Below are 26300 nucleotides of genomic sequence, written 5' to 3' on the forward strand. Positions count from 1 at the left end.
AGCAAGGGTGACAGGAGTTGAGACCCAAGATGTGGCCACAGGCCCTGCCTGACATTGACCCATGGGCCTGGGTGTGCCGGAAAGCAGGTACCGAGAGGGGCCACGATGTGTGAAGCCCATACGGCGGGGTGGGACCTAGGAGACAAGTCAGCCCCCAGTCCATGCCTCCCACTCCCTCCAGTGCCTGACACCAGCTGTCGCGCCAAGGCAAAGCAGAGGTGCCCAGCGAGGGACTCACGCCAGTCCTTCCCTGGCCACACCCCCTCCCCGGTGATACAGATGCCACCTGTGCATACCCGAAGTCTGCCAAGTGCCGCAGAGCTATCTTATTTCAGCCCACAGCCGGGCAGGTGGGGCTCCTCCCACTTTGCAGGGGAAGACACTGGGCTTCTCTCTTTGCTGACCTGCACCCGATTTTCTCCCTGCCGCCCCCTCACCCCAGCCCAAGGCACAGAGCGCCGTGGTTCCACCTCCGCCCCGCCCCCAGAGTTGTCCTGGAAGCACACCTAGGGGATGCAGAGGGACGAGGGGAATTTTCGGGGTGGAGGAGACAGTTCCAGGGCAGGTCTGGCTTTGTCTTTCTCTTTTTTCTCTTAAAATCAAAATTGCAATTAGGAGGAAAGAAAACTTCACTTAGGAGGGACCCAGGATGGCCACCAGTCCTGGTTTGTCTGAAGCTGGCGGGGGGTCAGTTTCCAGGATCCATGGAGGACGTTCAGGGCTAAAACCGGGGAAGTCCCAGGGAAATGGGACAAGTTGGTCACCTGGGAGGGACCCCACAGCCATTTAACCCTACATGATGCCTGAGCTCCCTCCGCTGTGTCCCCACCCAGCAGCTGCCCAGCTCTGCTTGAATACCATCAGTGATGGTGAGTTCATTATCTGACAGGGCAGCAAGAGCCAACCAAGAGGTGGGCACAGCCAGGACTAGGCACTGACCACAGCGAGGTCAGAGTTGGCAGAGTGGAGCGTGGGGCAACGGAAAATGGAGCAGGGCCCCTGAGCTGCCTTTCGGGGCAGCCATGGCTTCCCACGGAAAGAGGAGGACCGAGAATTCCTAGGCCAAGGGAACAGCACAGGCAAATGCCTATACCATAGAGATTGAGTTCTTTCTCTCCGATGGCCAGTGCAGGGGTGAAGAGTGGAGGCTGTGACTTCACAGCCTTTGGAAACATGGAGGCCTCGTCCTCCTGCCTTCACTCCCCAGGTCCCTGAGCCAGGAAAGACCTCAGTGCAGATGGAAAAGCTGCCAGGATGCCTCAGCACGCTGCTCCACCGGCCTCTAATTTTCCTGAGGCTCATTTATCCTCCGCACCAGCATCTGCCCCCTCCTCCAGGAAGCCTCCTCTGACTTCCCCAGCCCTGAGGCCTCCCCTGCCATAAGCATCATCCTTCTTCTCAGGCTTGCTGCCATCTCCAGCCCTGCCAGAGACCCCTGCCACTCTTCAGCCAGGCTTTCGCTCCTCCACACCTGCTGGCTTCTCTTCCTAGAACACCCTCTCTTCCCTTCGAAAAACTTTCTGGGCTGGGTGCGGTGGCTCATGCCTGTAATCCCAGCACTTTGGGAGACCGAGGCACTTTGGGATCACTTGAGGTCAGGAGTTTGAGATCAGTTTGGCCAAAGGTGGTGAAACCTTGTCTCTACTAAAAATACAAAAATTAGCCAGGCATGGTGGCAGGTGCCTGTAATCCCAGCTACTCAGGAGGCTGAGGCAGGAGAATTGCTTGAACCTGGGAGGCAGAGGTTGCAGTGAGCCGAGATGGTGCCACTGTACTCCAGCCTGGGCAACAGCAAGACTCCATCTAAAAAAAAAAAAAAACTTTCTGGGCTGAGCACAGTGGCTCATGCCTGTAATCCCAGCACTCTGGGAGGCCAAAGCACAAGGATTGCTTGAGCTCGGAGTTCGAGACCACCCAGAGCAACATGATGAGGCCCACCCCCCCACCCCACCACAAAAAATAGTTAGCTAAGTATGGTGGCACAGACCTGTGGTCTCAGCTAGGGAGACTGAGGCGGGAGAATCACCTGAGCCCAGGAGGTTGAGGCTGCCGTGAGCTGTGATCGTACCACTGCACCCCAGAGTGACCCTGTGGCAAAAAAAAAAAAAGAAAGAACTAACTTTATTTTCACTTAAAGATAACACAAATGCCTGTTCTTCCAGGAAGCCCTCCTGGATCTCTCGGATTGAGTTTCTCTCCCTTCTCTTTAAGCCATTTCATTCCCTCTGGTCTCTGCATACAGAACTAGGTAGACCTAGAGCCTGGGGGGGCCCAGCAAAGCCCAACCCTGGGGTGATGCCTCTGGGATCTCCAGCCCTTGGCTGGTCCTGCCCTGCACTTTGTGGGGACCAGGGGAGGGGCTGGATTGGCTCTAAGCCAGGTACACAACAAGAGCATACTAAGAGCTTGCTGGAGCGCATTCTTTCAACCAGTTTTTCCTGAGCACCCACACTGTGCCAGGACCACATGACTGCCCCCGGGGATCCCGTCTCCATCCCCTGTCGACCCCCAACACGTGGCACGCTCAGCACACAGTAGATGCCCCAAGGGCTGGCTGCTTTTGGCCAAACAATCAAAGGCAAGGGACGGCCTTCCTGCAGTCTTGGAGACAGACAGCCTGGCTCCAGATCCTGCTCACACCCCGTACTGACCCGGTGGCCTTGGGTGGGTCCCTTAACCTCTCTGTGACATGGACATGATGGTCGCAGCAGCTCTGGAGAGCAGTGAAATGACAGGGGTGGCCACACTTCACATAGCTCCTGGTCCCGGGCATGTACTCAGTGGTGGCATCACTTGTTATTCTCCTTCCCTAAATGTCCGTAAATGTCCCTTGCTGGCTGGGTGGAACCGTTCCCAAGGAAAGAGTGTACAGGCATTCCCAAGTCCCCGGGAGCTAGAGTCTTGGGGACTGACCAAGCACCTAGGGGTGCAGTGGCTTCTCAAGCAACCTCCTGGGGCTGCCCCAGAGAGGCCTTGGGCGGGGGAGGGCAGTGCCCAGATTTATCCACCAATCGCACAGGCTGCTGGCACTGAGCACGTTCTTATCTGCCCAGCCCAGCATGGGGGGGTGGCCAGGCCGGCCGGGGCGGGACACTGCCTGGGGCTGGACACGGAGGAGCCCCAAGCCCTGCTGGGTGGGTGACAGCCGCTGAGACTCTGAGTGACCCTGCAGGCTGGTGGCCAGCCGGCCGCCCATCTTCCACACCATGTCGGACGGCGAGGGCCCCTCAGCCGGTGAGTGGCAGCGCTATATTTACCCACCGTGGCTCCGGTTGCAGAGCCAAGGCCGCCAGTCGCCGAGGGCACTGGGGCCCCCGCAGGCTGCAGGCAGCTGTGAGCTGGACCCCCTTCCTCCTTGCCTGACGCCTGGGGGGCCTGTGCCGCTGGAAGGGGGCCTGTGCCGCTGGAAGTGGGGAGTTTGACTTTCAAAGCTAGGTTCCGCCGCACCCCTTGACTGCCCAGTGTAGCCAGTGCAGGAAGCTATGCCTGGTTCAAGCTCTCCCGGGGGCTGGCAGCCGGGGCCAGAGCTGACCCAGGACAGAGGGGCAGGGGCTGCAACGGGACCCATGGTTGGGCTCAGGATGCCGTGGGCCACTGGAACCGCATGCAGATGAGTGTGTGTGAACATTTAACGGCGGGGGAGAGCACACAGCTTCCGTCTGATTCCTCAAGTCTGAGACCTCTGGGCTTTCTGAGTCCCTGATCCGGCAGCACCAGGCAGGCCCTCTGTGTGCCCTCATATCCTCTAGGTTGAAAATGGCCAGTGACACAGGCAGGCAGAAGGGCGATCAGATTCTGGGGTCTGCCCACTGCCCTTTGCTCTGCCTGAGGCAAGAGGCTGTGGTGGGGACTGGCCACCTATGTGCCTGGCTGGCTGCCCCCGGCTCCTGCCAGTTACAGAGCCAGCCTTGGCGGAATGGGGGCTGAGGACGGCCAAGTCCAGGGGCACCCTGGAGTCAGGCTGTCCAGGTTCAAATTCCAGTTATTTCACCTCCAGGCTGGGTGGTCTTGGGCAGGTAGCTTAACTTCTCTGAGCCTCCGTGTCCCCAGGTAAAAATGGAGACTGTGGTCCTAACCCCCCGGTAGCTGTGAAAATTAAATTTATGATATTGTGTGAAAGCGCCTGCGGGTGCCTGGGGTGCACTGAGCGCTCAGGGCCCTTGTGCTGGCAGCAGGTGGGCATCCCAGGCAGCCCAGGCAGCCAGGTCTGGCCTCCTCCAGCAGGGCCTCCTTCATAAGCCACCGATTGTCGCTGGCACGTGGATTCCTTCTCCGTAAAACCCCACCTCGGAGGCTCTCGGGACTCATCAGGGTCTCCTGGGAGGTGTGGGGCAGATCGTGGATGACAGCACCCTGCAGATACCCTGTTACTGATGAATGGTCCCAGCGCCTTGGCCTGGCTGGGTAGGATTTGGAACAGAGCGAGTGAGAGTGTGAGAGTGTGTGTGTGAGAGACAGAGAATGTGTGTGTGTGTGTGTTGGGGAGGGGTACATTGACAGAAGGGGCCTGACCTCACCCTCTTCCACTGGGTGCCAGTTGTCCTGGCTGCCAGGAATTGCCCGCCGGGGCTGAGGGAGCCCCGGGAGCCAGCAGACAGCTCTTTCTGGCTGGCCCTGCCCTACACCTGACGCTAACCCGGAATAGCTCTCCCCCTCCACCAGGGACATGGCCCTGGTTTTAGCAGCTTGTAAAGCCACCCGCATGGAGAAGCGTATTTCAGGAAGGCCAAGACAATATTTAGCCCGTCAGGGCAAAGGAATGGGCACTGAGCATGCATGTGTGTGCGCAGCCTGGAGGCTGGGAGGTGACGTGGGCCTCACCGTCCCTTCCCCGTTTAGGAGAGGGTCAGCCCAGTTGGGCTGGGAGGTGGGGCCTGGATTCCAGGCTGGCTCTGTCTGCCCTGGTGGGCAGGTGGCCCTGGGCAGGCTCTGGGCTTGGTTTTCCCATCTATAGAATGCCACGTGACAGTCTTTTGTCTCTAATATGTGGGTTTGAGGTTGAACCTGGCTGGCAGGAGTAAAGGTGGCATCTTGTTGCAGGAGGGTATATTTACTTATGAGTAGAAGGGGGCCAAGGAAGGGGGCCTTCTGGAGCATACAGTGTGAAGTTCAGGCCTTTCTAGGATTCCTGCCTGGCAGCAACCAATGGTTGCTCCAAGGACACTGTTCTGAAATATTTTCACCTGTTTTCAGTAACCGATCCCCAAGCCTGTGTCGGCAGTGGGAACATTCTCAGCTCTCCACTCGTGACTGGTGTGACCTAGAGCAGACTATTCAAGGGCACTGTGCCTCAGTTTCCTCGTCCATTAAGTGGGGACAATACTATGACATTAACTCCTCAACGTGTACTAAGGATTAAATGGCTAACAGCATGTAACACACCTAAAATAACGCCAGGCTTATTGTTAGTGGTTATAGCTGTTATTATTTCACCAATAAATAAGCAACCTAGAGAGGGAGATGAGGGGAGCAGAGGACCTGCTGTGTCCTGGACACACTGTTCTGTTTATTACGTGGAGGTGGGGGCTATCAGCTCCACCGTGTAACTAAGAACACTGAAGCTCAGAGAGGCACATTCGAGGTCACCCAGCTGGTCAATGGCAGAGCAGGGATTCGAACCCAGTTCCTCAGACCCTGTTAGCACAGAACCCAGGTTAGGCCCCTCTTCCTGGGAGTCCCACCTGCACACCCAAGGAGGGCGAGGCTGGCTATTTTGTGGGGCTTTTTGGCTCGCACCTGAAGAAGCAGCTCTCATTTCAGGGTTGGCTAGCTCAACATTGCCTCCAATAGCTTGCAACCTGTAGAGAAAAACGTAGTACCTTGTTAGGGTGTCAGGAAAATTCTGCAGAGCAGGAGCGCAGCAGGAGGTGGCCGGCCCCTGGATTTATGGCCCTGTGCCTGGGTGGGTGAGCCGGAGCTAAGGTTACCCGGGAGTCAGCACCGTATTTATAGCAGGAACTCGCCTGCATCAACTACCGGCCCACACACCCCGGCCAGCAAAGGCGCTTCCTTTACAGTTGCCTGCATTCTAGGCTTGGCTCTGTCTCTTAGGGGCAGGGCCGCATCACCTGACTAAGCCTCAGTTTCTTCATCTTTAAAATGGGAGATTCGTCAGTTCTCTCACTGGGTCTGGAAATAGGATCTGTAAGTGCTTGGCACCTGCCTGGCATAGATGGGGCCTCAGAAGATGCCGGCTCTGCACATCCTGGGTCTGTTGATTGTCTTTTCCTGCCTTTGACCTTGTGATTTACCCATCTCCCGTCCTGGCCAGAATCTGCAGGAAGAGAATCCAGGTCTCTGTGCTGTAAGCTGCCCCCATGCTTGGGAAAGTTTCCAGCAAAGCAACTTTACAATCCTAAGCACCGAAGAGCAGGCTGTTCTGTTTTCAGCAGAGCAATGAATGCGGATCCATCAGAGACCAGGGTTCAAATCCCAGCTCTACCACTCCCTAGCTCTGTGGCCTTGGGTGAGTCACTGAACTTCTGTGAGCCTCTGTGACAGATGGGCATTTGCCCTGCTGCAGAGGGTATGGTAAGGACAGACTTCTAACCTGCAGAAGTGCTCAGCCAGCAGAGTGACCGTGTCTCTCCTCCTGTGTAACCTTCTGCCAGTCCCACTGCCCTGCTCTGAGCCACAGGCACCCTGTTCGTGTGGTGAGACGTGGCTGCCCTTGCTGCTGCCTTTTGTATGTGCGTGTGCTGGGAAGTTGTTCCCCTGTCTTTATCACCTCCCTCAATGCCCTGCAGCTTCTGATTCTCATCAAGACATTCAGCTGGGTGAACTGACAGATCCCTGGCGTCCCCCAAAGGCCCCCAAGTACTTGGCTCTCCAAGTACCTCTCTCTGCCTGAAGTCAAGGATGGTTTTCAAAGGATAGGGCCTGCAAACATTATTGGGGCCACCCAACTGCTCACTCAATTCCCCCTGGCATCCCAGAACCCAGACAGTGCCCCAGCTTTTTGCCCCCCCAGACCTCACAGTCGGCCCCTCACCAGGAACCAGGGCAGCGTCCACCTTCTCTTCCTGTCCTGGCCACCCCCACCTCTCACCTCAGTGTCTCCTAGAAGGCCTCGCCCCCCCAATTTATGCCATCCCAGTCCCCAAGGAGGTTGCACTGCTCTCTGAGGAGGTGGGGGCGCCTGGCATGGTGTCCCTTCCCTGGATTTCAGGGCAGGCAAGTGCTGGAAAGGGCATGAGATGCCTGGAGTGGCCCTGGGATATGGGAACACCTCTGAGATGACCTGGTGAATGGTACCAACGTGGCCCCCTGCCCTGCTCGTAGGAGTCCCGAGCTGTTGGATGCTACAGGCCTGTCCAGGTGCAGTGGGAGCCTTTGGTGCTGAGTGACCCAGGGCAGGCCTCCTTTGTGTGTGACCTCAGAGAGGTTATGTATTAGCCATCCACAGGCCAGCACACGGCTCTGGACACATGTCCCGAGTTCTGACATCAAGTACCCCCCGCCTCAGCCCCTGTGAAGGGCTAGGCCTGCCTGGGTCTCTCTGAGGGTCCAAGCCGGACTCCATACCCTGTGCCTTCTGGGTGCCTGCACATAGGGTGGTGGCAGGGCATGAGTCCCTGAGGAGAGGAGCAAGAGGCGGTTTTATGTGACGTCAGTGGTTGCCAAGGCTGGAGGCAGCAAGTGGCCTGGGTTTTCACTGGGTTTATGGTTACTGGCCAGTTCATCCCTTGGGGATAGGGAGCCTGTGAAGGCTCTGGAGCCGGGGATGGAGGGTACATGGCTTGCTTCAGTGCGGTGGGTGGAGGAATTGGAAGGAGGATCTGGAGGCCCAGAGGCCAAGGAGGAGGCTGGTGAGATGGTCCTGGGGAGAGAGGGTGAGGTCCACACAGAAGAGGAGGGACCCGGAGGAGGACACAGGGAGATCTGGCAACTGCTGGGGCTGGGGTGCTGGGAAGGTGCAGGGGAGGCTGAGCTTGATACTGCCGCCCCTGTTAGGAGGGCCCAAAGGACATACTGTCACCTTCAGGGCTCCGTGGGGTGACCTGGCAGTGTTTCAGGGCTCAACTGTAAAACTTGTGGAGTGCATGGACGGCTGGGTAAGATCCCCTGGTGCGGAGGGCTAGGTAAGATCCCAGCCCCGTGTGCCCTGGCCCTGGACACGGGCAGGCCCCTCTCCTCTCCGAGCCTTGGCGGTCTCATCTGTAAAGTAGAGGTGACACCGTAACCTCAGGGGTGTCATGGGTATTGGACAGGATGACTCCTTTTAACTCCTTATGAACTGTGGGGCGCAAGGGAAGTGTGGGTGATCTCCAGGCATGAACCTTTGAACAGCACCGCAAGTGTGCCGGGCACCTGTGATACTGACACCAAGAAGGACTCAACCTCAGTAGCATCCAGCAACCTCTCACGAGAGGCTGGGCACAGGGTGGGGACACGCAGGAGGAATCCGCAGCTGGGGAGTCCCCCTTCAGTGCCCCTCATGGCACCCCTACATTGAGGTTCACACCACACTCCCAACCCATGGGATCTCTGAGGCCCAAGAGAAAGAGAGACTGGCTCAGTCACCCAGCGAGGGCGTGGTGAGCTGGGGCTCAGGCTGGATTCCCAGGCACAGGTCGAGCCCCTCCAGCACTTTTGCTGAGGTGTCTCCTACTTGTCCCATCATCCAGGCTCAGTGGAGGCCTGCCTCCTCCAGGGACCCTTCCCTGAGTTCTGCAGCCCCTGGGGACCCTGAACCCTTGGAGCACCCATGCCCTGCTACCCTTCTTGGGTAGTAGCTTTGAGTGGCACCGCCCCAGACCACTGCCCTTCTCACAGAAGTTACGAGCTGTGGGATGTTATAGGCATGTCCAAGTGCGGCTGGATCCTTCAGTACTGTGCGATCCAGGACAGGCCCCCTTCCGTGTGTGGCCTGAGAGATGCTGATTTGTTAGCAACCACCTGCTTATCTGTTACCCATCCATGGGCCAGCACATGGCTCTGCACACGCATCCCAAGTCCTGACATCAGGCAGGGCCCAGGTACCTTCTCAGCCCTGCACTCACTTGGCACATGAACCTCCAGGCAGCAAATGAATACATTCACGTGACTAGGGGCCCCACGCCAGTGTCGGATGTACCCTCGCAGGCTTTTTCATCCATGACAAGAGACGCAGGTTAGAAAGGCAACTTGGAAAGGAAAGCTATCCACTTCTGTCCTTTGAAAGTATTGGGTCAATTCTAAGGGAGCATTCTTGAGATAGCAAGATAGATTTTATTTTTTATTTATCACGTTTTTAAAACAAAATTTTAAAAATGAAAAACAGCTAATGGTTGCAAATGCTAACAGCTTTTGCATTTAGCATTTGCAACCATTTCACTGTTTTTTTCTTGAAATTCACACAGTCAAAATAAAATATAGAAACCGGTTGCTGAGGTAGGTAAAAGGTCGCCCGTAGACACCCATTTCAAATTTCCAATTTTTGCACTTTGATTTCAAAATTTTGCCTTCTTCAAAACAGCCTCTTTGGTTTTTATTTTGTTGCTTACTCTTTTTTTACATAAGTCAGAATGGGATCGGGATGCTCCAGAATAAACAAATCTCAGTGGCTCAATGCCACAAAGGTACACTTCTACCTTATACAAAGGCCACTGCAGGTCTGATGACCCTCTCCCCACTCCCACGGCGGGTCCCTACACAGTGACCCAGCGTGATGCTTCCATAAAGACCCATGTTTTCCCGGTCAAAACTGCAGCCAGCCAAGAGAGAGATGGCGACACAGCACCAGTTAAATGCACCCACCGGGAAGTAACCCACCTTGCCACAGCCAAAGTTGCACTGGCTACAGGAAGCCACATGGCCACACCAAACGGCCAGAGGACAGGGTGTGTCCCTCCATTAGGAACAGCAGTAATGTCTGCACCCCTTTCATTGAGTTTTTTCCCCCCTAATTGACCGTCTGTTTCTTTGTTTGTTTTTCAAGTAATCCATTTTAATTATGAAATAGAGCACATTGTGTGAGCTGTGGTCAACAGGCATCCAAAATGTAAATCATGTGATTTCCAATATGCAAATCATAACGCAAGGGGCAAGATTTTTCAAAACATCGCTCCCTCCCACGGACTTGCATTTGCATTTTAAAGCACGAAAATAAATTTCTGAATGATTCGGTCATCATCTCCAGTGAGGAAAAGCATAACCAAGAAAAACCTTAGCCAGAAATATCTTTTGACTTTTTATTTGCTGAGGTACAAAAGAGGGTGTGGGAATGAGTAGGCTGTGGAATCCATTTATTCAGTGTAATCCACAGATCCAAAAACTGAGATAAGAGTTTAGAAGGAAATGATTTTTGAATAATATTGGGGGAAATGATGAGAAGAGCGTGTTTTCTTCACTCTAATACAGATATGCACTCTCTCTTTGATTCTATGACACCATCAAAGAGAAGCTGTGTCATCAGTTTAGTAACTGGTTCTCCCAGTTGACTTTTTTTTTTTTTTTTGAGACAGACTCTTGCTCTGTCTCCCAGGCTTGAGTGCAGTGACACATCTTGGCTCACTGCAACCTCTGCCTCCCGGGTTCAAGCGATTCTCCTGCCTCAGCCTCCCAAGTAGCTGGGACTACAGGCATGCACCACCACACCTGGCTAATTTTTGTATTTTTAGTAGAGACGAGGTTTCACCATGTTGCCCAGGCTGGTTTCAAACTTCTGACCTCAAATTATCCGCCTGCCTCGGCCTCCCAAAGTGCTGAGATTACAGGCATGAGCCATCATCCAGCCCCAAGTGACTTTTAATGGTGGGCGTGTACATACACATATAGCACACACACACGCACACACTATGAAACACATTTAAATAAAACTTTACCATATAACAGAGGGCTGTGGCCACACACATCACACATTGCTTTGTATGAGATAAGATCTGGTTTAAAAATAATGTTTGCAAAGACTAGAGGTTGCCTACGAACCCTGTCATAAGAGTCAGTGAATCGACTTGGATTGCTAGAAATAAAACCAGAATTGGGCCTGAGACTGCTGAGCTCCGTTTGGGGGGTCAGACATTCCTGCAGTATTCAGCTCTGTGGTCCAACCTCGAGGCCAAACTGTTTAGAGAACGCTCTACCAAGTTTAAATACATCTTTTAGGAATCCTGCCTCATTTATTTTGGGTGGAAAAACATGTCAAGTGCTGGTGCTGGAGCAGAAAACATCCTTCCTGCCGCTTCTCGCTCATAGTCTGAGTTAACCTCTGACTCTGTGGATGCTTACTGAGCCCGTGCTGTGTGCACGGTGTACCGCCGGGCACTGTGGTGCGAGGCTAGAGCAGGGAATTCAGCCAGCCCTGGGTCTCCCCTTGTGGGATTTGCCTCTCCAGCCCACTCTGTTGTCCTTGTCCTTAGGGTTAATAGACTGAGGTTATCGGTGGACTAAACAAGAATGTATACAGTAGGCACTGAAAAATGGCGGCTCCCCTTCCCCTAGGCCCTTTCACACACTCAGTTCCACATGACGCCCCTTTTAACCTATGTAGTCAACGTTATCGTTCCATTTTGCAGATGAGCAAATGGAGATTTAGAGAAATTGATTGGCTTGCCCGAGGTCACACAGTGAGTAACTGAGACAGATGGGACTGAGACAGTGCGCTGTCCCCAACCTGGGGTCACCCACCTCAGGAGGGTCAGAAAAGTGGCACTCCTTCCCAAAGAAGGGAGCTGGGTGCGGGGATGGGCTTGGGGGAAGGACCTTTATCAGGACCCAAGCCCAGCAATCCCCTCTGAACTTTTCGGGAGGAGGGAGAGGTCTCAGGGAGCGCCTACGTTTGGAGCCTGGATGGAGGCTTGGCCCTGAGCCCAGCTATGTAGCGGAAACACTAGCTTCAGGCAAACCCTTTGCCTCTGGGGAGGTTTCCATAGGATGGGGTGGGGGCAGGTGTGCAGCATGAAGAGAAACAGGAGTCTTCCTTGTAGCAGAAGCCGAGGACTCAGGAGGTGCCGCCTAAGCCCCAGCATCTCTCTGGAGTGGTTTCCTGCTCACCCGGGGACAACAGCCAAAGCCTGGTGCCCCGGCTCTACCCCATGGCCAGAGCTGGCTCAGTCGCACCCTACGCCCTGGGCCCCCTCCACGCAGCCCAGGGCCTCACACCATCCCCGTTCTGCTGCTGGTGGATGCTTCTGTCAACTTCGTGCCCAAGAAGGCTGGCTGAGGCTGGCATAGAGCCTTGTCCTGTGTCCCCACCCCTCGAGCAGGGCTCCTCCCACCCAGGGCTCCCAGTTCTTCCTGGGGAGAGAAGCCCAAGTGGCCAGGTGCTCTGGTTTGTTGAGTGTCTGCCGCGCCCTGCCCTGGGCAGCTCCTCCGCACTCCTGTTTGCTATCCTGTGCTTGTCTCAGCTCTATCGGGCACTGTGCCCCATCCCACAAGGCCAGATACCCGGGATAAGCATGATTAAGGAGGTAGAAAAACAACCACCACCCAGGCGCCTGTAGTCCCAGCTACTCGGGAGGCTGAGGCAGGAGAATGGCATGAACCCGGGAGGCGGAGCTTGTAGTGAGCCGAGATCGCGCCACTGCACTCCAGCCTTGGTGACAGAGCTAGACCCCGTCTCAAAAATAAAAATAAAAAAAAGGAAGAAAAGAAAAACAGCCACCACCTCTGGAAAAAAAATCATGAGCTCCGAACTCCCCTGAAAATGTATAGAAATGGCGAAGAGGGCACTGCGCTTTCTTCCAGGCCTGGACCAAGGGACCAGCCTCTAGCCCAGGAGAAAGGCGGGCCCGGGGTGGCACAGATGGGCTCCAGATGTACGGGCACATTTGGGGAATGGCAGCTGTCTGGCCTGATGGGGGGCAGGGGTCTGAGGGGGCAGGAGAAACTCTATGCTAAAGTGGGTTTGGGGCCACCTCGGTTGCCCAGTTGGGTGGTGGCCTGTTGGGTAGACAGTGGAGAAGGGTGGATGTCCTATGGGTGAGGGGCTGTCAGAGACCCAAGGAATATTCTTTTTGGGTCTGTTCATGTCTCATTCACCAAACCCAGGTCTGCACCGCACCAGGGCTGGGCTGCGCCTTAGGAATTCACAGGGCGAGCAGGGTGAGCTTCAGGGTCAGGCTTGGGCCCACTTCTTATCTACTCTCTGCAGGGGCTCGGAGTAAGGACACCTGCCAGTCACTGGGAGGCCTGAGTGGAAGCCACCAAGCCCACCCCTGGCCACACGGGGACTTGGTGCTGCCCCAGGGGTCCCGCTGCAGGGTCAGCAATGCACGGGAAGGGGCCTCATCTCGCCTTAGACACTTGGAAAGCCACCGCCTCCTGGACTTTCTTCCTTTTCTTTCCATCTTGAAACACTGAGCTTGTTGAGAGATGGTAAAGACTTGGCAATGACCGCAAAACCAGGGATGAGGTGCCCTAAAGAGGTTCCCTTAGGGCCGACAGCTGTGACATCCATGAGATCATGCATGCCTGGGTGCCTGGGAGGAGCCCCACTCACTGCCAAGGCGGAATTCACCCGGGATGCCCGGGCAGGAGGTGTGGCTGCAGCCAGGATTCCCGGGGCCCTGCAGGGTCTGTCGGGTGACCCTAGCTAAGAGCCTATCACAGGGATGGCTTTGCTGCTCCCGGACAGCCCCTGCCCGCAGCCCCAGGCCTGCCCTCTCAGAGCATGTGGGGCCTGGGATCCGGAGCTTGCCCCGAGGCTGCGGGAATCTGTGGGGTGAGTGGTGCTCATGTTCCTCCCCGGTTTCTGGGAGGAAAAGGGAAAGGCTAGCGACGCTCAAGGCTGCAGCTTTGTAGAAAGTGTCCTGGGTTCCAATCCTGGCTTTGTTATCATTTTTTTATTTTATTTTATTTTATTTTCTCTCAGTAACACCTTTGTTGAGATGTATGATATAATTCACACATTTAGGCCCAGCGCAGTGACTCACACCTGCAATCCCAGCACTTTGGGAGGCCAAGGCAGGAGGATCCCTTGAGTCCAGGAGTTCAAGACCAGCCTGTGCAACAAGTTCAAGGCTGTAGTGAGTCATGATTGCTCCACTGCACTCCAGCCTGGGCAACGGAGCGAGACCCTGTCTCAAAAAAAAAAAAAAAGGAAACTAAAAATAAAAATAAATAAATCACACATTTAAAAGTATACATCCAGTGGTTGTTAGTATATTCAGAGTTGTACAACCATCACCACAATCAAATTTAGAACACTTTCATCGTCCACGGAAAAATCCAATACCCATTAGTAGCAACTCCTTCTAGCTTCCTCCCCACAGCCCTTGGCAAACACTCATCCACTTTGTTTCTATAGATTTGCCTATTCTGCATTTTTCATATGAGTGGAATCCTGTAACACGTGGCCTTTTGTGCCTGGATTCTCTCGCTTAGGAAACATTTTCGGGTTCATTCATGCTGGAGCCTGTATCCATCTTCATTCCTTCCTATTGCTGATTAATACCCCATCATATGGATATGCCATGTTTCACTCGTCTGTTCACCAGTGGATGGGCATTTGGGTTATTTCCACATTTTGGCCATGATGAGTAACGCTGCTATGAACACTCATGTACCGGTTTCTGTGTGAACATCTGTTTTCATTTCCCCTGGGTGCACACCAGGAAGCGGGATTGCCAGATCATACGGTGACTCTATGTTGAGCATTTTGAGGAACCGCCAGGCTGTTTCCAGCGGTGGCTGCGCCATTTTCCCTTCCCACCTGCGGGGCATGCTGGCTCCGACTCCTCACATCTTCACCGGCACCTGTTACTGTCTTCTCACCCACAGCCATCCTAGTGGTGTGAAGTGGTATCTCACTGAGGTTTTGATTTGCATTTCCCTAGTGGCGAATGGTGCTGAGCATTTTTTCACGTGCTTATTGGGCATCACCTCTTGGCTTTGCCACCTTAAGTCTCAGTTTTCATATCTGTAAAATGGGGGCAATGACGGCACCTGCCTCACAGACTGTGATGAAGGCTCAGTGAGATAATGTCAGGGTCCTGGGACATTTGCTGCTTGAAGCTGCAGGCTGGGGTTAGGGTCCCTCCTCTGAAAGCTGGTATGAGGGAGGGACATGGAGAAAGCTGGAAGCCTGGAGGTTTCTGTGAGCCCCAAACCCATGTAGAAAGGGATAAACATCATTAGTGAGGGTGCTGACCTACCAACCCAGCCCTGGGTGATTTCTGCTCGAGCTCTGATGCTCTGCTGTTCTGCGGCAGGCCGAGTGACCCCGACATGTCTACACAACCCCAGCGAAATGCAGATGGCACGCGTTCAGTGCAGACAGGCTCAGCCCATCACATGGGCTTCTAATTTTTCTCGTGGGGAGTTATTGGGCCTCTGCCCCTTGGCTGCTCCCCGATGGGGTGACATCGTGCTCCTTGGACTTGCTGTGACCGGCTTTGCCAAGCTTGTGTCTGTCAGTGGAGAGCTCTGGAAGTCAGCCAGGAGTGTCCTCCCGCGAGGTTGGCTCTTTCTGCCCCTTAGCAGGGAGCTTCTGGCGGAAGCGCCGATGGTCAGGCCGATTGTGTGGCCGTCACCTGAGCCTGGAGCCAGGCGGCAGGTGAGGCAATACCACCGGCCTGTCACAGGTGGAAAACAAATCCACCTCTAACAGCAGGCTCACTAGGTTGCCCCGGAGGGAACAATTCACGTTCGATGCTGGAATTCGGTGGGAGAAGAGCGAAGGGGCTCCCCTGGTGGCCCCTGGATGTTCAGTTGAGTCTGCAGTCTGGGAAAAGCAGGTCAGATGTGATGAGGACTCCAGGCTCCAGGGAGAGGTGCTGGCAGCACACGGGGGCAGGTAGGGGTCCCAGGCTGTTTCTGGGCCCTGCTGCTATGTCCTCACCCAGCTGGGGCCACAGTAGAAAGTCAGGGAGGGGAGCATGACTGAGGAATCAGACAGATTGCTTTGGCATTCAAGCTCGCCACCAAGTGCTGTGTGATCTTTACAAGTCAGATGACCTCTCTGGGCCTTTGTATCCTTGTGTGCAAAATGAAGCTGATGACACCTTACAGAGTGCTTGCTAGACGTGAACTGTCACCCGCATTCAAGGGCACAGTGAGGAGATCAGGGAGGGCTTTCATTTTAGGTCGAGTCCCCTAAAAAGCAGAGCTTCTATTCCATGGATGTGGCTTCCTGAGACAGGCACTCAGGAGAAAGCTGTGAAGGAGAGAGGAAGGCAGGATGGGTTCCAGGTGGAGTCCAGCTTGATTTTGTTCATAGTCACCTCCACCACCCCAAGTCTAACCCAATCGCCCCTCAGTTCAGGGCTTCGACTTCTGCCTTTGAAGGAAGCATCCATGGAAGGCTGGGGTGGCCTGCAGGAGAGGTCACCCTGCTCAGAAGCCAGAGCCTGGCTCAGAGACAATGCTCTACAGGCGTTAGCTCCCTCGCCTTCCACCTCCAGGCCTCGGTTTCCCCATCTGTGAAATGAACTGGCTGGAGCAAATGTTTTTAAAGACCTTCCGGTGTAGTAATAGGCTCTTTTCTTAAAAAAGAAAATTAAAAGAAATGACCCAAGCAATCATTCCCTTAGCCACCAATCACATCCCAAGCACCTACTGCTAGCCAGGCCACTGCTGGGTCCTGGGGTACAGAGGACAGTCTGCCCCTCACCTGCCTCCAGGAGCTCACAGCAGATGGACAAGCAGACGGACAATGAGAGCCCCGTGTGCCATGTACTGTGACCTGAGAACCACAGGGGGTGGGCAGGGCAGGCTTCCTGGAGGAGTAGCCCTGAGTCAGGTCTTGAGGCACAAGTGGGAGGTAACAAGGGGCCACTGCATGGAGGATCCTGGGTGACCCAGCACAGAAGCAGAGGCAGCAGCAGCTGCTGAATGGTCAATCAGCCATTCGACAAACATTTACTGATCAGCTGCAGGCAAAGATGGCAGTATGGTTCCTGTCCTTGGGGGCAGACTCTTAGAGCAGGGGAGGTGTCATGCAGAAAATGGACAAGATAAATACAAAGCGCATAGTGTGTGCGATGGTGAGGAGGGTGCTGAGGATGGGGTATCGTGAATCAGGGACGGGGAGTCAGAACAGGGCTATGGAGAGAGGCCTGGATACTCAAGAAGGACCTCAGGGACGTGAAAGACTGGGCCACGGAGCTTCTGAGAAAAGGGTGTTCCTGGCAGAAGAGGCAGCTGGTGCAAAGGCCCTGAGTTGAGAGTGTCTGGTCTTTTCAAGGAAGAGCAGCGAGGTCAGTTTGGGCAGAGTGAACCCCAGAACCGGGGCGGAAGACGAGCTTAGACAGGAGAGGTTGGGAAGACCCGCAGGGGTCTTTCTGCGGTCTGAAAAGGATGTTGGCATTGACCCTGGGTGAGAAGGGAGCCGGGGAGGGTTTTGGGCAGAGGAGTGACAGGACCTCACATCCGTTTTGCGGGCACGTGGCAGCAGGTGGGAATGTTCATTCCCAGCGAGTCTGAGCGTCAGAAGATAAGAGGAGGCAAACCCAAGGCCCTTTTGCCAGCACATGCTGGAGGCATCCATCACAGCCCCCCAGATGCCGTTACTCCAGAGACACCGTTAATCGCCCCACCACGCGGCGCTGATGTTTCATATGCCATCAGCTGGCTTTCTTGGTTCAAACAGGCTGAGAGCTCCCAGTTCTTTGCCTCGAGACAGCACCAGCAGCATAGCCCCCAGAGAGGCATTTCCCTTCTTATGTACCCAGGAAGACACTCGAAATTCCAAGTCCTTGTCCCTAGATTCCCCCACGGTAAGGTCTGGAAATGATGACACACACCCACAGTCCCACACACATAAACACACTCTCAGACACACTCATCACCAACGCCAGGGTTGTTGGGCGGAATGCACGACGTCCAGCTAAATTTGAATTTCAGATAAACAACAACTGTTTAGTGGAAGTGGAAGCATGTCCCAAATATTGCTCCTTCTTGGCAGCTAAGGAATCTCCCCCGAACTGCCCCTACACCCCAGCACCTCCAGGCCAGCAGAAAGTGTCCTGGTCCCCTGGGTGCAGGAAGGCTGGGCCCAATGAGCCAGCTGCCTGCTGAGGTGCCCCCTGGGGAGAGGGTGCTGTCCCAAGGAAGCAGTGCCTGCCTTGGGGCTTAGGACTCAGCTGCTGCCGTGGGGCCTCCAGACCCTGACCCTTGGTAACTGGTGAACCACAGCTTTCAGGGGCCAATGGTCTTCCTGTGTGGCTTCCCAGCTCCCTTTAAGGAAGTGATTTATGGCTCTGAGAAAACAGGGTCAGTCGGGAGGAAGCACAGGGGGCCTGGTTTCCTTTAGAAAATACACATTAAAAAATACACAGTTTTAAACCGCAGGTTTTTGTTTTTTAATGATGAAACCTGAATAAGGAAACAAACCCTACACTGTATGAATCAGGAAAGAACTATCCCAGGAAGCTGGAAGGCAGGGCGTACAATGAAAGAACAAGGCCTTTGACTTGAGGCAGCCCTGGCTTTTATTCCCCGCCCTGGCATCTATGGGCAAGTGACTGCACCTGGTCCAGCCTCAGTTTCCCTCAGGATGGCCGTAAGAGGGAAGCAGCGAAGCCGGCACAGCGGGCAGGACACATGTGGAAGGGTCTTGCAAAGACACCTGAGGTTGATGCCTCATCCCCCAGAGAAGCAGCCGCAGCCCTGGCCCCCCCACCCACCCCCCGCCCCCCTGCCGCCCCCCCGCCCCCCACCGCCCCCCACCGCCCCCGCACCTGCTTTCCAAGGGGCATTTCATCTCCACCCAGTGGCCGTGGTTGGCACTTCAGCTAACAGGACACTTCAGGGGGAAGTCTTCATTGCAGTTAAGTCTGAGCCCCTTGGCCTAGTAATGCTGGCCCTCCCTGGGGGGTCAAGCGGATCCCTGTGGGCCCCTCTGGCCTCCCTGCCCAGGACCCGCCCTCACCTCCACAGCCCAGGCAGGTGGATTCTCCACACACTCCGCAGTGTCTCTCACCTGGTGCCTGTCAGCACCTATCTCCCTTCCTGGAACAACTTGTGGTCCCCAGCAAAGCCCTCCTTCACTCCCTCCACTCCCTCCCTGGCAGGGAGGGGCCTCCTCTGTGCGGTGACAGCCACTAAGGAGCCTAGTAGCCTCCATCGCTCATGAGGTCCATGTCTGTGTCTGCCCGATAGACAGTGAACGTCTGAGGGCAGGGCTGGTGTCTGAGTCATCTCTACCCCAGCCCTGGCACATAGTAGGTGCTCAGTGGGGGTCTTGCTATTTCTCTGTTGCTGCTTGTTGTCATTCTTCCTTTAGAAAGTGCTTAGGGAAAACTGCTGTCTGCAAGGCTCCTTCCAAAAACCATCCTGTTTTCTCTTCCCCACAACCGCATCAGCTAGGTGGTATTATCATCCCTAGTGTACGGACCAGGAGATGGAGGCTCAGAGTGGATTATCACACAGCTACTCCGTGGAGGCAGAGGCTCCACTGCTGGGCTGCCAGGTGGCAAAGCCAGAGGGCTTTCCAACAAGGGCCCCCCACCCCAGGTCTGTGTCTAAGACCCTCATTGGCTCTGCTGCTGCATCACTGGCAGCTCCTGGATAAATCCTTCCCCTCTCTGGGACTCGGTTTCCTGATCTGTGAAATGGGGAAAGCTGCAGTTGCTGATCTCTCTAAAGTGGCTCCACACTGGGTTGCGAGGACACAGACGTTGCCGGCCTTTGTTGGACCCCTGGCATCCCTGGAGTGCCAGCCTTCTGAAGATGTTTATCTGTCCCAGCACTAAGCTGCTTCTTGTGACATCACCTTAATCCTGTCTCAGGCGGTGACATCACCAGCTTGGCGGAGTCTGCCAGGGCAAGGAGGGGGGCCCCATCTCCCAGCCTGGTATGCCACCTCCCCTGCCCCCTGCTTCCCCCCACGGTGGCATGCATGGTGTTTGAAGCTGTGGGAATCCTCTGGGGGTGCAGAGGGCTCCATCAGACCTCTGGGTGGGGCCGTGACTCCCAGACCAGCCTGCCTGGCTCCCTGTGTGGGAGGAGAAGGTTACAGACTGACCTCCCAGGACCCACTTTGGTGGTCTTGAATTTTGGTTCTCTGCTTTCAACTTCTGTTTGACTCAACTGTACAGCTGGAGATAGAGGCGTGGGCGGGCAGGGTTTGCATGCATGAACTCACTTCTTCCGAGTTTTGTTTTGAGGACAAATGAGTCAGCTTGGCACCCCGGCACAGGGCAGAGAGCACTGGCAAAGCCCTCTACCAGCTGCGTTATCTCAGCACGTCTCTCAGCCTCGCCAAGCCTCAGTTTCCTCACCTATAACATGGGATGAGGACTATGGAGCCCACGAAGTGCTGTAGAAACTTCTCTAGGTGATGCCTGTGAAGCTTGGCCTGAGAAAGGGGCTCAGAGGAACTGTTGCCTCCCCCGCCCCATGATCCGGAGACAGCAGGCACCTGCCTCTCGTGTCCATGCAGCATTACAGGAGGGGACAGGTGGCCACGAGGAAAAGCTGTAAACCTAACCAGCTGTAATCCCGCTAATGGTTTATCTTCTTTTCATGAGAAGGAGGCCCAGCATCCTGCACAGGGCAGGAACAACAGGCCTTTGTGTTCTTTTGGGAAATGGGATGGAGCTCAGAAGAAAAGTCAGGCGTTGGTGCCTTATCTTTCCTGGCAAAGCTGGGGCCTCTGGGCCCAATCCCTGCTGGCAACCAAAGGGTGGCATGAATAATGGAAAGGCTGGCATGCAGCTCCCAGCCACCCAGCCGGTGACAGGAGCTGAGGGAGATGGACCGTGGAGGACAGGCAGCCTCCAGCAGCCTTGGGGGCCTGGAGGCCCCGGGGAGCCTGGGGCTGCGGAGGGGCCTGAGAGGCGCTGTGCTGACACTGCCTGAGAGTCAGGGGTCTCTGTGTCAGCGTCACTTTGAAGCTTATATCTCAGGTCCCACGCGCTGTGTGTCCTTGGGCAAGTCACTTGACGTCTCTCAGCCCTCCTCTTCTTGCTGTGACATCCTCATCTGGTGGTTGCAGGGGCTCCAGAAGAGAGGCTGCCAAGTGCCTAGTGCACAGTGGGTGCTTAGCGGTGCCAGCTGTGGAGGGGAGAGCTGGGGGCAAAGGAGCAGCTAAAGATATCGGTTCCTGTCCTGGCTGTGGACTGGCTGTGTGGCGCTGGACCAGCCTCTTTCCCATTCCGTGGTCACTTGCCCTCCTGGGGAAGAGGGTGCCTCTCTGGACCCCCAAGTTTGCAGAACCCCAATTCTAATTCACATGGATGCTGACTGCTGGCTCCATTGCCAACCCCCGCAAGGGGCAGGGTGGGGAAACTGTGTTGTGTGCTTGGTAGGTGTGCGGGGACCAAGCGGGAGCTGCAGGAGGAAGTGTGGCCTGAGGAGGCAGGGGGCAGGAGCCTGGCCCTGGACCCACCCTGGAGCAGGTCCCAGGCCCAGGATAGCACAGGGCTACTTCACAGGTGAGGAACCTGAGGCCCAGACAAGCTCAAGAAACCCGCCCAGGGTCCCCTGCCGGCAAGTGGCAGAGTGTAGCTCCCACAGCCACACGTGCGGCCCACAGCCCCTCACCTGGCCAGGATGGCTCCGCAAGAGGACGACATCCCACCCCAGGCTGGCTTTCAGGGAAACGCAGCCAGGAAGGGGAGCTGTGCTGGGTGGGGTCACCAGGGTGCCGAGGAGCCAGCTGTCCAAGGTCAGCAAGTGCTGGGCCCCAGAGGAGGACCCCAGGAGGTGACTGCAGGTGGCACATCTGATAGCATCAGGGTTGGGGGCACTGACCAATGCCAGTCCCTTCCGATTTAAGGGGGTTTGGTGGTGGGGGCAGGGTCAGGCAGCATGACCCATACTGGTCATCGGGTGGCAGCCCTGGCCCTGCCCTGCTGATGCAGCGAGGAGGGAGGCAGAGGCTGACCAGCAAGGTCACTCTGGCCTCCTCCTGTGAGTCACTGCCTGGCTCAAGGCCCAGGCAAAGGCCGCGGGAGGCCTCTGTCTGGGGTTCCCACAGTGAATGGCTCATCAGTTCCTTGGTGTTCCTGATGGGCTTTGGGGAAACCTTTACTTCAGATAACAGAGTGAGTAGGTAGATGGTTTGGAGCCGTATGACAGTCTACGCCTATACCTAAAGAGTGGTGGGGTCATCGACCCAATTTCTAGCACCTAAAATCTTTGGCCAGTGGTTCTCAAACCCTGGTGGGCACTGCAGTCGCCCGGAGATGGGGAGGTGTTTGTTAAAAAATTACACCTTCCCGAGCCCCCAGACCTGTGGAATCTGAATCTTGGGGCTCTAGTGTGATTCCCGTGCCCCAAGTGTTTGAAGTTCAGTGTGTCAGGCACCCTCAGATACATTCACAAAGACTCTCAACCCCCCTCTCACGTCCCCTTTCCTGTATTCCCAGCCTCACACATCCGCACACAGCCTGCACGCTCACCGGGCGCATGTGCACTCATCTGCATGGACTCACATCCACAGGGATGCGCGTGCTCCTGTACCCACACTGACATGCAGTTCTACACACACATCCCCAGGACCAGCGGCACAATTTGCAGGGCCAAGTGCAAGACGAACATATGGAGCTGCTGTTTAAGAATCATTAAGGCTGGGCACGGTGGCTCACGCCTGTAATTCAAGCACTTTGAGAGGCCGAGGCGGGAGGATCACCTAAGGTCGGGAGTTCGAGACCAGCCTGACCAACGTGGAGAAACCGCATCTCTACTAAAAATACAAAATTAGCCGGGTGTAGTGGTGCATGCCTGTCGTCCCAGCTACTCAGGAGGCTGAGACAGGAGAATCACTTGAACCCGGGAGGTGGAGGCTGCCGTGAGCCGAGATCGCACCACTGGACTCCAGCCTGGGCGACAGAGCAAGACTCCATTTCAAAAAAAAAGAATTGTTAAAAATTTCAAGATTGTGGCAGCAGAGCCCCCAGTGACAGCACAGGTTGTGTGGCAACAAAACTGGCCTTGCATACAGTCGCTCATACCACTTGTGCACATCTAGGAGCCTCGTGGATAAACATGCCACACGGCACAGACACCGTGTCTGTGCACACACAGCAAGGCTTCAACCTAACTTTTTATTGGGATGAGGAAGCGTGCTGGTTAGCGTTTAATAAGCAAAAGCAAAGCTGAGTCATATGTGTGTTGCTTGAAAGCAAGAAACGCCAGATGGAGCGTTAAATGAATCACTGTCTTGGGTTTCATGAGTAACATCTTAATTGGGTTGTGACTAGTTTGGGAAAACTTTTAAGCTCCCCTCCACCTCAAATCCAAATTAAATCAGCAATTATTTAATGCTCCCAATGCCATGAAGCTCCCTGAATAAAATGTGAGCTTTAAAATACAGGTTTCAAGAATACACTTCTCTGCCAAACAAATTACAATGCACGGGGCAGATCTTTCTTCCCAGAAACAAGGAGCGGAGGAAACTGCATTTGTTGAGCACCTACTATGAGCCAGCCCTTGTGTTCGGGGATGAGCACACATAATCTATGTACCATGATTCCTAAATGCTGAGCATGGTGCCTGGCATATGGCAGGTGTTTGGTAAACGGTAGCTTATTACTGTATTTCATCTGAACCCAGGGTCCCACTGACTATGAGACATACATTATTTTCTGGAGCATAGAGAAAGAAAAGAACACTGACATTGAAATCCTGGTGCCAGCCAAGACACGCTGGGAAAACATGCTGTCTCAGAGGTGCTTACACATGAACAGTGTGTTTGAGAGTCAACGGAAGCCAGATCATAAAAGGAATTACCTCCCCAGTTCACAGACAGGAAAGACTGAGGCCCAGTAGGACAACCTGCCAGGGGGCTCCTTGGCTCTTGAGATGATGTCATCAGAGGCTGAGGAGGGCTTTTTCTGGAGTTCTGCCAACACGGAGCGCACAGAGTTCCACCCACCATGTATGGGGATTGCTTTGTCGGGGAGGAGACCTGCCTCAGTACCCCGGGAAATATTGCTGATGCACCTTGATTTGTGCAGCCTGGGGGTTCAGGGCAGAGGTTTCAGTCTTTGGCTCTCCCCACATTTGACCAAAGGCAGGCACAGTTGGGATCATTCTCTTCAAAGCAAGTTTTAGAGATTAGTAGTCATTTTGAGAGCCCCAGGCCTGCCGCGAGCCAGTCCTCGCCCTCGTCACGCCCTCATGCAGTGATTCATTAGGCAAAGAAACTGGCCTTGGAAGGCAATGAGTTCATGAATATGCACAGCGGGTCCTCATAAATTATGCATTCCATACGGAGGCTTCTGGGGAGAGGCTGAGGAGCACTGAGTCGCTCAGCCCTGCAACAGAAGGCTCGCTCACAAGGACTTTCTGTAAAGCACATAGTCCTGCCCTCCTGCCCTCCCCGTCACAATGAACTTGTGGGCACCACTCTAGTTCTGATAAAACATCGGACTCTGGGTTTGCAAAGAAATTGGAGTTTACTTAGCTGTGACTTTGCTGATGGCCATGCTGGCAGGTCTAGAGGGGCTGTCAGGGTCAGAGTGGGCCTGCACATGACTTGCTTCAAGCCCACAGATATGCAAAGCTGTCTGACCCCAGCAGTTGACAAGCTGCTGCCCAGATGAGTGATTTACATGTTCCTCCAAATCAGAGGGTGCTGAGGTGTAGTGGCCCGAGAGTCATGGAGCAAACACTGGGCTGGGAGTCAGGGTGGGACCTGGTTTTAGCAAGAAGGAGAGGGAGGGGGCTCTGCAGGTGTCTGCGTTCCCTACCATAGATGTCTGGGGTGAGCACAGCAGTCAGCCCTCAGCCCCTCCACTCCCTTCCCCAAGGCCAGGCTGGGCACACAGTGGGCATGCTGCAGTCAGGCAGGGGCTCAAGGCGAGTTCTGCATGGCCCGCTTGGCTTAAGGCTGCTTCTCCCTCATGGGGCCTTCCTTCTTGTCCAGCTGCACTCACCATCTCTGATGGTTCTCTGGCCACTCAGCCACCCCTCAGCCAGCCTGGAGGGCAGCCCCGGGCCAGGAGGTCCCCTTCTCTTAGTTTCTCCTTAGTTTCTGCTGACAGTGACCGTCAGCACCTTTCCTGCTATCAACAGCCATATGTGTGGGCGCTTCAGACACTTCCTGTCCTTTCATCCTCCTGACAGCCTGGGGAGGAATCGGGTGCACCGTCCGACAGTCCAGGCCTTGGCCAGCGAGGAAAGGGCTTGTCCTGGCAGCTCTGAGGTGGCATTGCTGGGTTTGCGCTGTGTCCAGCCAAGCTCAGTTCCTGTCTCCAGCCTGTGCTGCGCAGGCTGAGCTGAGCCTTAACCACCCTCAGCAGCAGCAACAGGGCCTGGGGAAGCACCTGGAAAACGCTCTTAGCGTTCATGCATCAAGAGCTACGAGACTAGGCCTGGCGCGGTGGCTCACGCCTGTAATCCCAGCACTTTGGGAGGCTGAGGTGGGTGGGTCACCTGAGGTCAGGAGTTCAAGACAAGCCTGACCAACATGGTGAAACCCCATCTCTACTATAAATACAGAAATTAGCTGGGCGTGGTGGCAGGTGCCTGTAATCCCAGCTACTCAGGAGGCTGAGGCAGGAGAATCGCTTGAACCTGGGAGGCGGATGTTGCTCCCCAACCTGGGCAGCAAGAGCGAGACTCCCTCTCAAAAAAGAAAAAAGAGCTATGAGACCAGGCTTCAATCACTCCATTTGGAAACACCCCGCAAACTTACAAATGTGCAACAGAAACAAAACCTCTACAGAAAATGGACTAAATGGAGAAAAAGAAAATGAAATCAGCTGTTGTCCCTTCGCCCGGAAACTCAGCCCTGTCAGCCATGTGGGTTTCCTTTCTCTCCCTTCTCTTTCTGTGCAAAGTTGCCCTATCAAGTCATTGGTAAAATGGTGCCTCCGGTTTCCTCCCCCCACCCTTATGTCACAAGCATTTCCCACATTGCTGCATGATCTCCGTAATTACCATTTTAACAACTGCAGAGCATGGAGTGAAATGTACTGGCTTTCAGCATGGAACCATTCTCTGATGTTGGGATTACTGTGCAGGGTGTTTAGAACTCACTGTTCAAAGGAAATGACTTTTAGACTTTCATGAATTTAATTCTTATGTCACATTCCTAATGGGGGATCAGCCTGTCCCTCCTCCATACAGCAAGCCTTCTTACAGCATGCAAAGTGCTGATTTTCCCTTTCTCCCTGGAAGGGCCTTGCAGACAGACCGGGAGCCTGCTCAACGCCCAAACACCAATATTAATCTCAGTCTCATCAGGTAAGCCCCAACTTGAGCCAGACGGTCCCTCAGTGTGTGGCACCACTGGTCCCATCTTATAATGGAGCAAACAGTATCTTGCCCAATACCTGCATTCAACCAGTACATGCAGAGCTGGGATTTGAACACGGCTCTGTCTCATTCAAGTGACTCTGGTGTGCATTTTGCTCTCTGCTACCCATAGACCACAGAAACAACCAAGGCCTGAGCCTCAGGCAAGCCGGGAGAAAGAAAAACACAGAACC

At 54.8% G+C, this 26300-nt stretch overlaps 1 protein-coding gene across 2 annotated transcripts in view; it reads left to right on the plus strand.

The window, feature by feature from the left end:
* Positions 1-2793: 2793 nt before the first annotated feature.
* EML1 (EMAP like 1) overlaps positions 2794-26300 on the plus strand; it is a 206385-nt gene continuing 182878 nt past the window's right edge. The window contains exon 1 of one of the 2 annotated variants that reach the window (XM_063715730.1): positions 2794-3234. In XM_063715730.1, the coding sequence (XP_063571800.1) occupies positions 3207-3234 (28 nt within the window). In that variant the 5' untranslated portion in view covers positions 2794-3206. The remainder of the gene's footprint in view (positions 3235-26300) is intronic. The other variant, XM_054530510.2, reaches the window with a different exon arrangement.

Source organism: Pongo abelii, chromosome 15 (assembly GCF_028885655.2).
Source record: "Pongo abelii isolate AG06213 chromosome 15, NHGRI_mPonAbe1-v2.0_pri, whole genome shotgun sequence".
NCBI lineage: Eukaryota > Metazoa > Chordata > Mammalia > Primates > Hominidae > Pongo > Pongo abelii.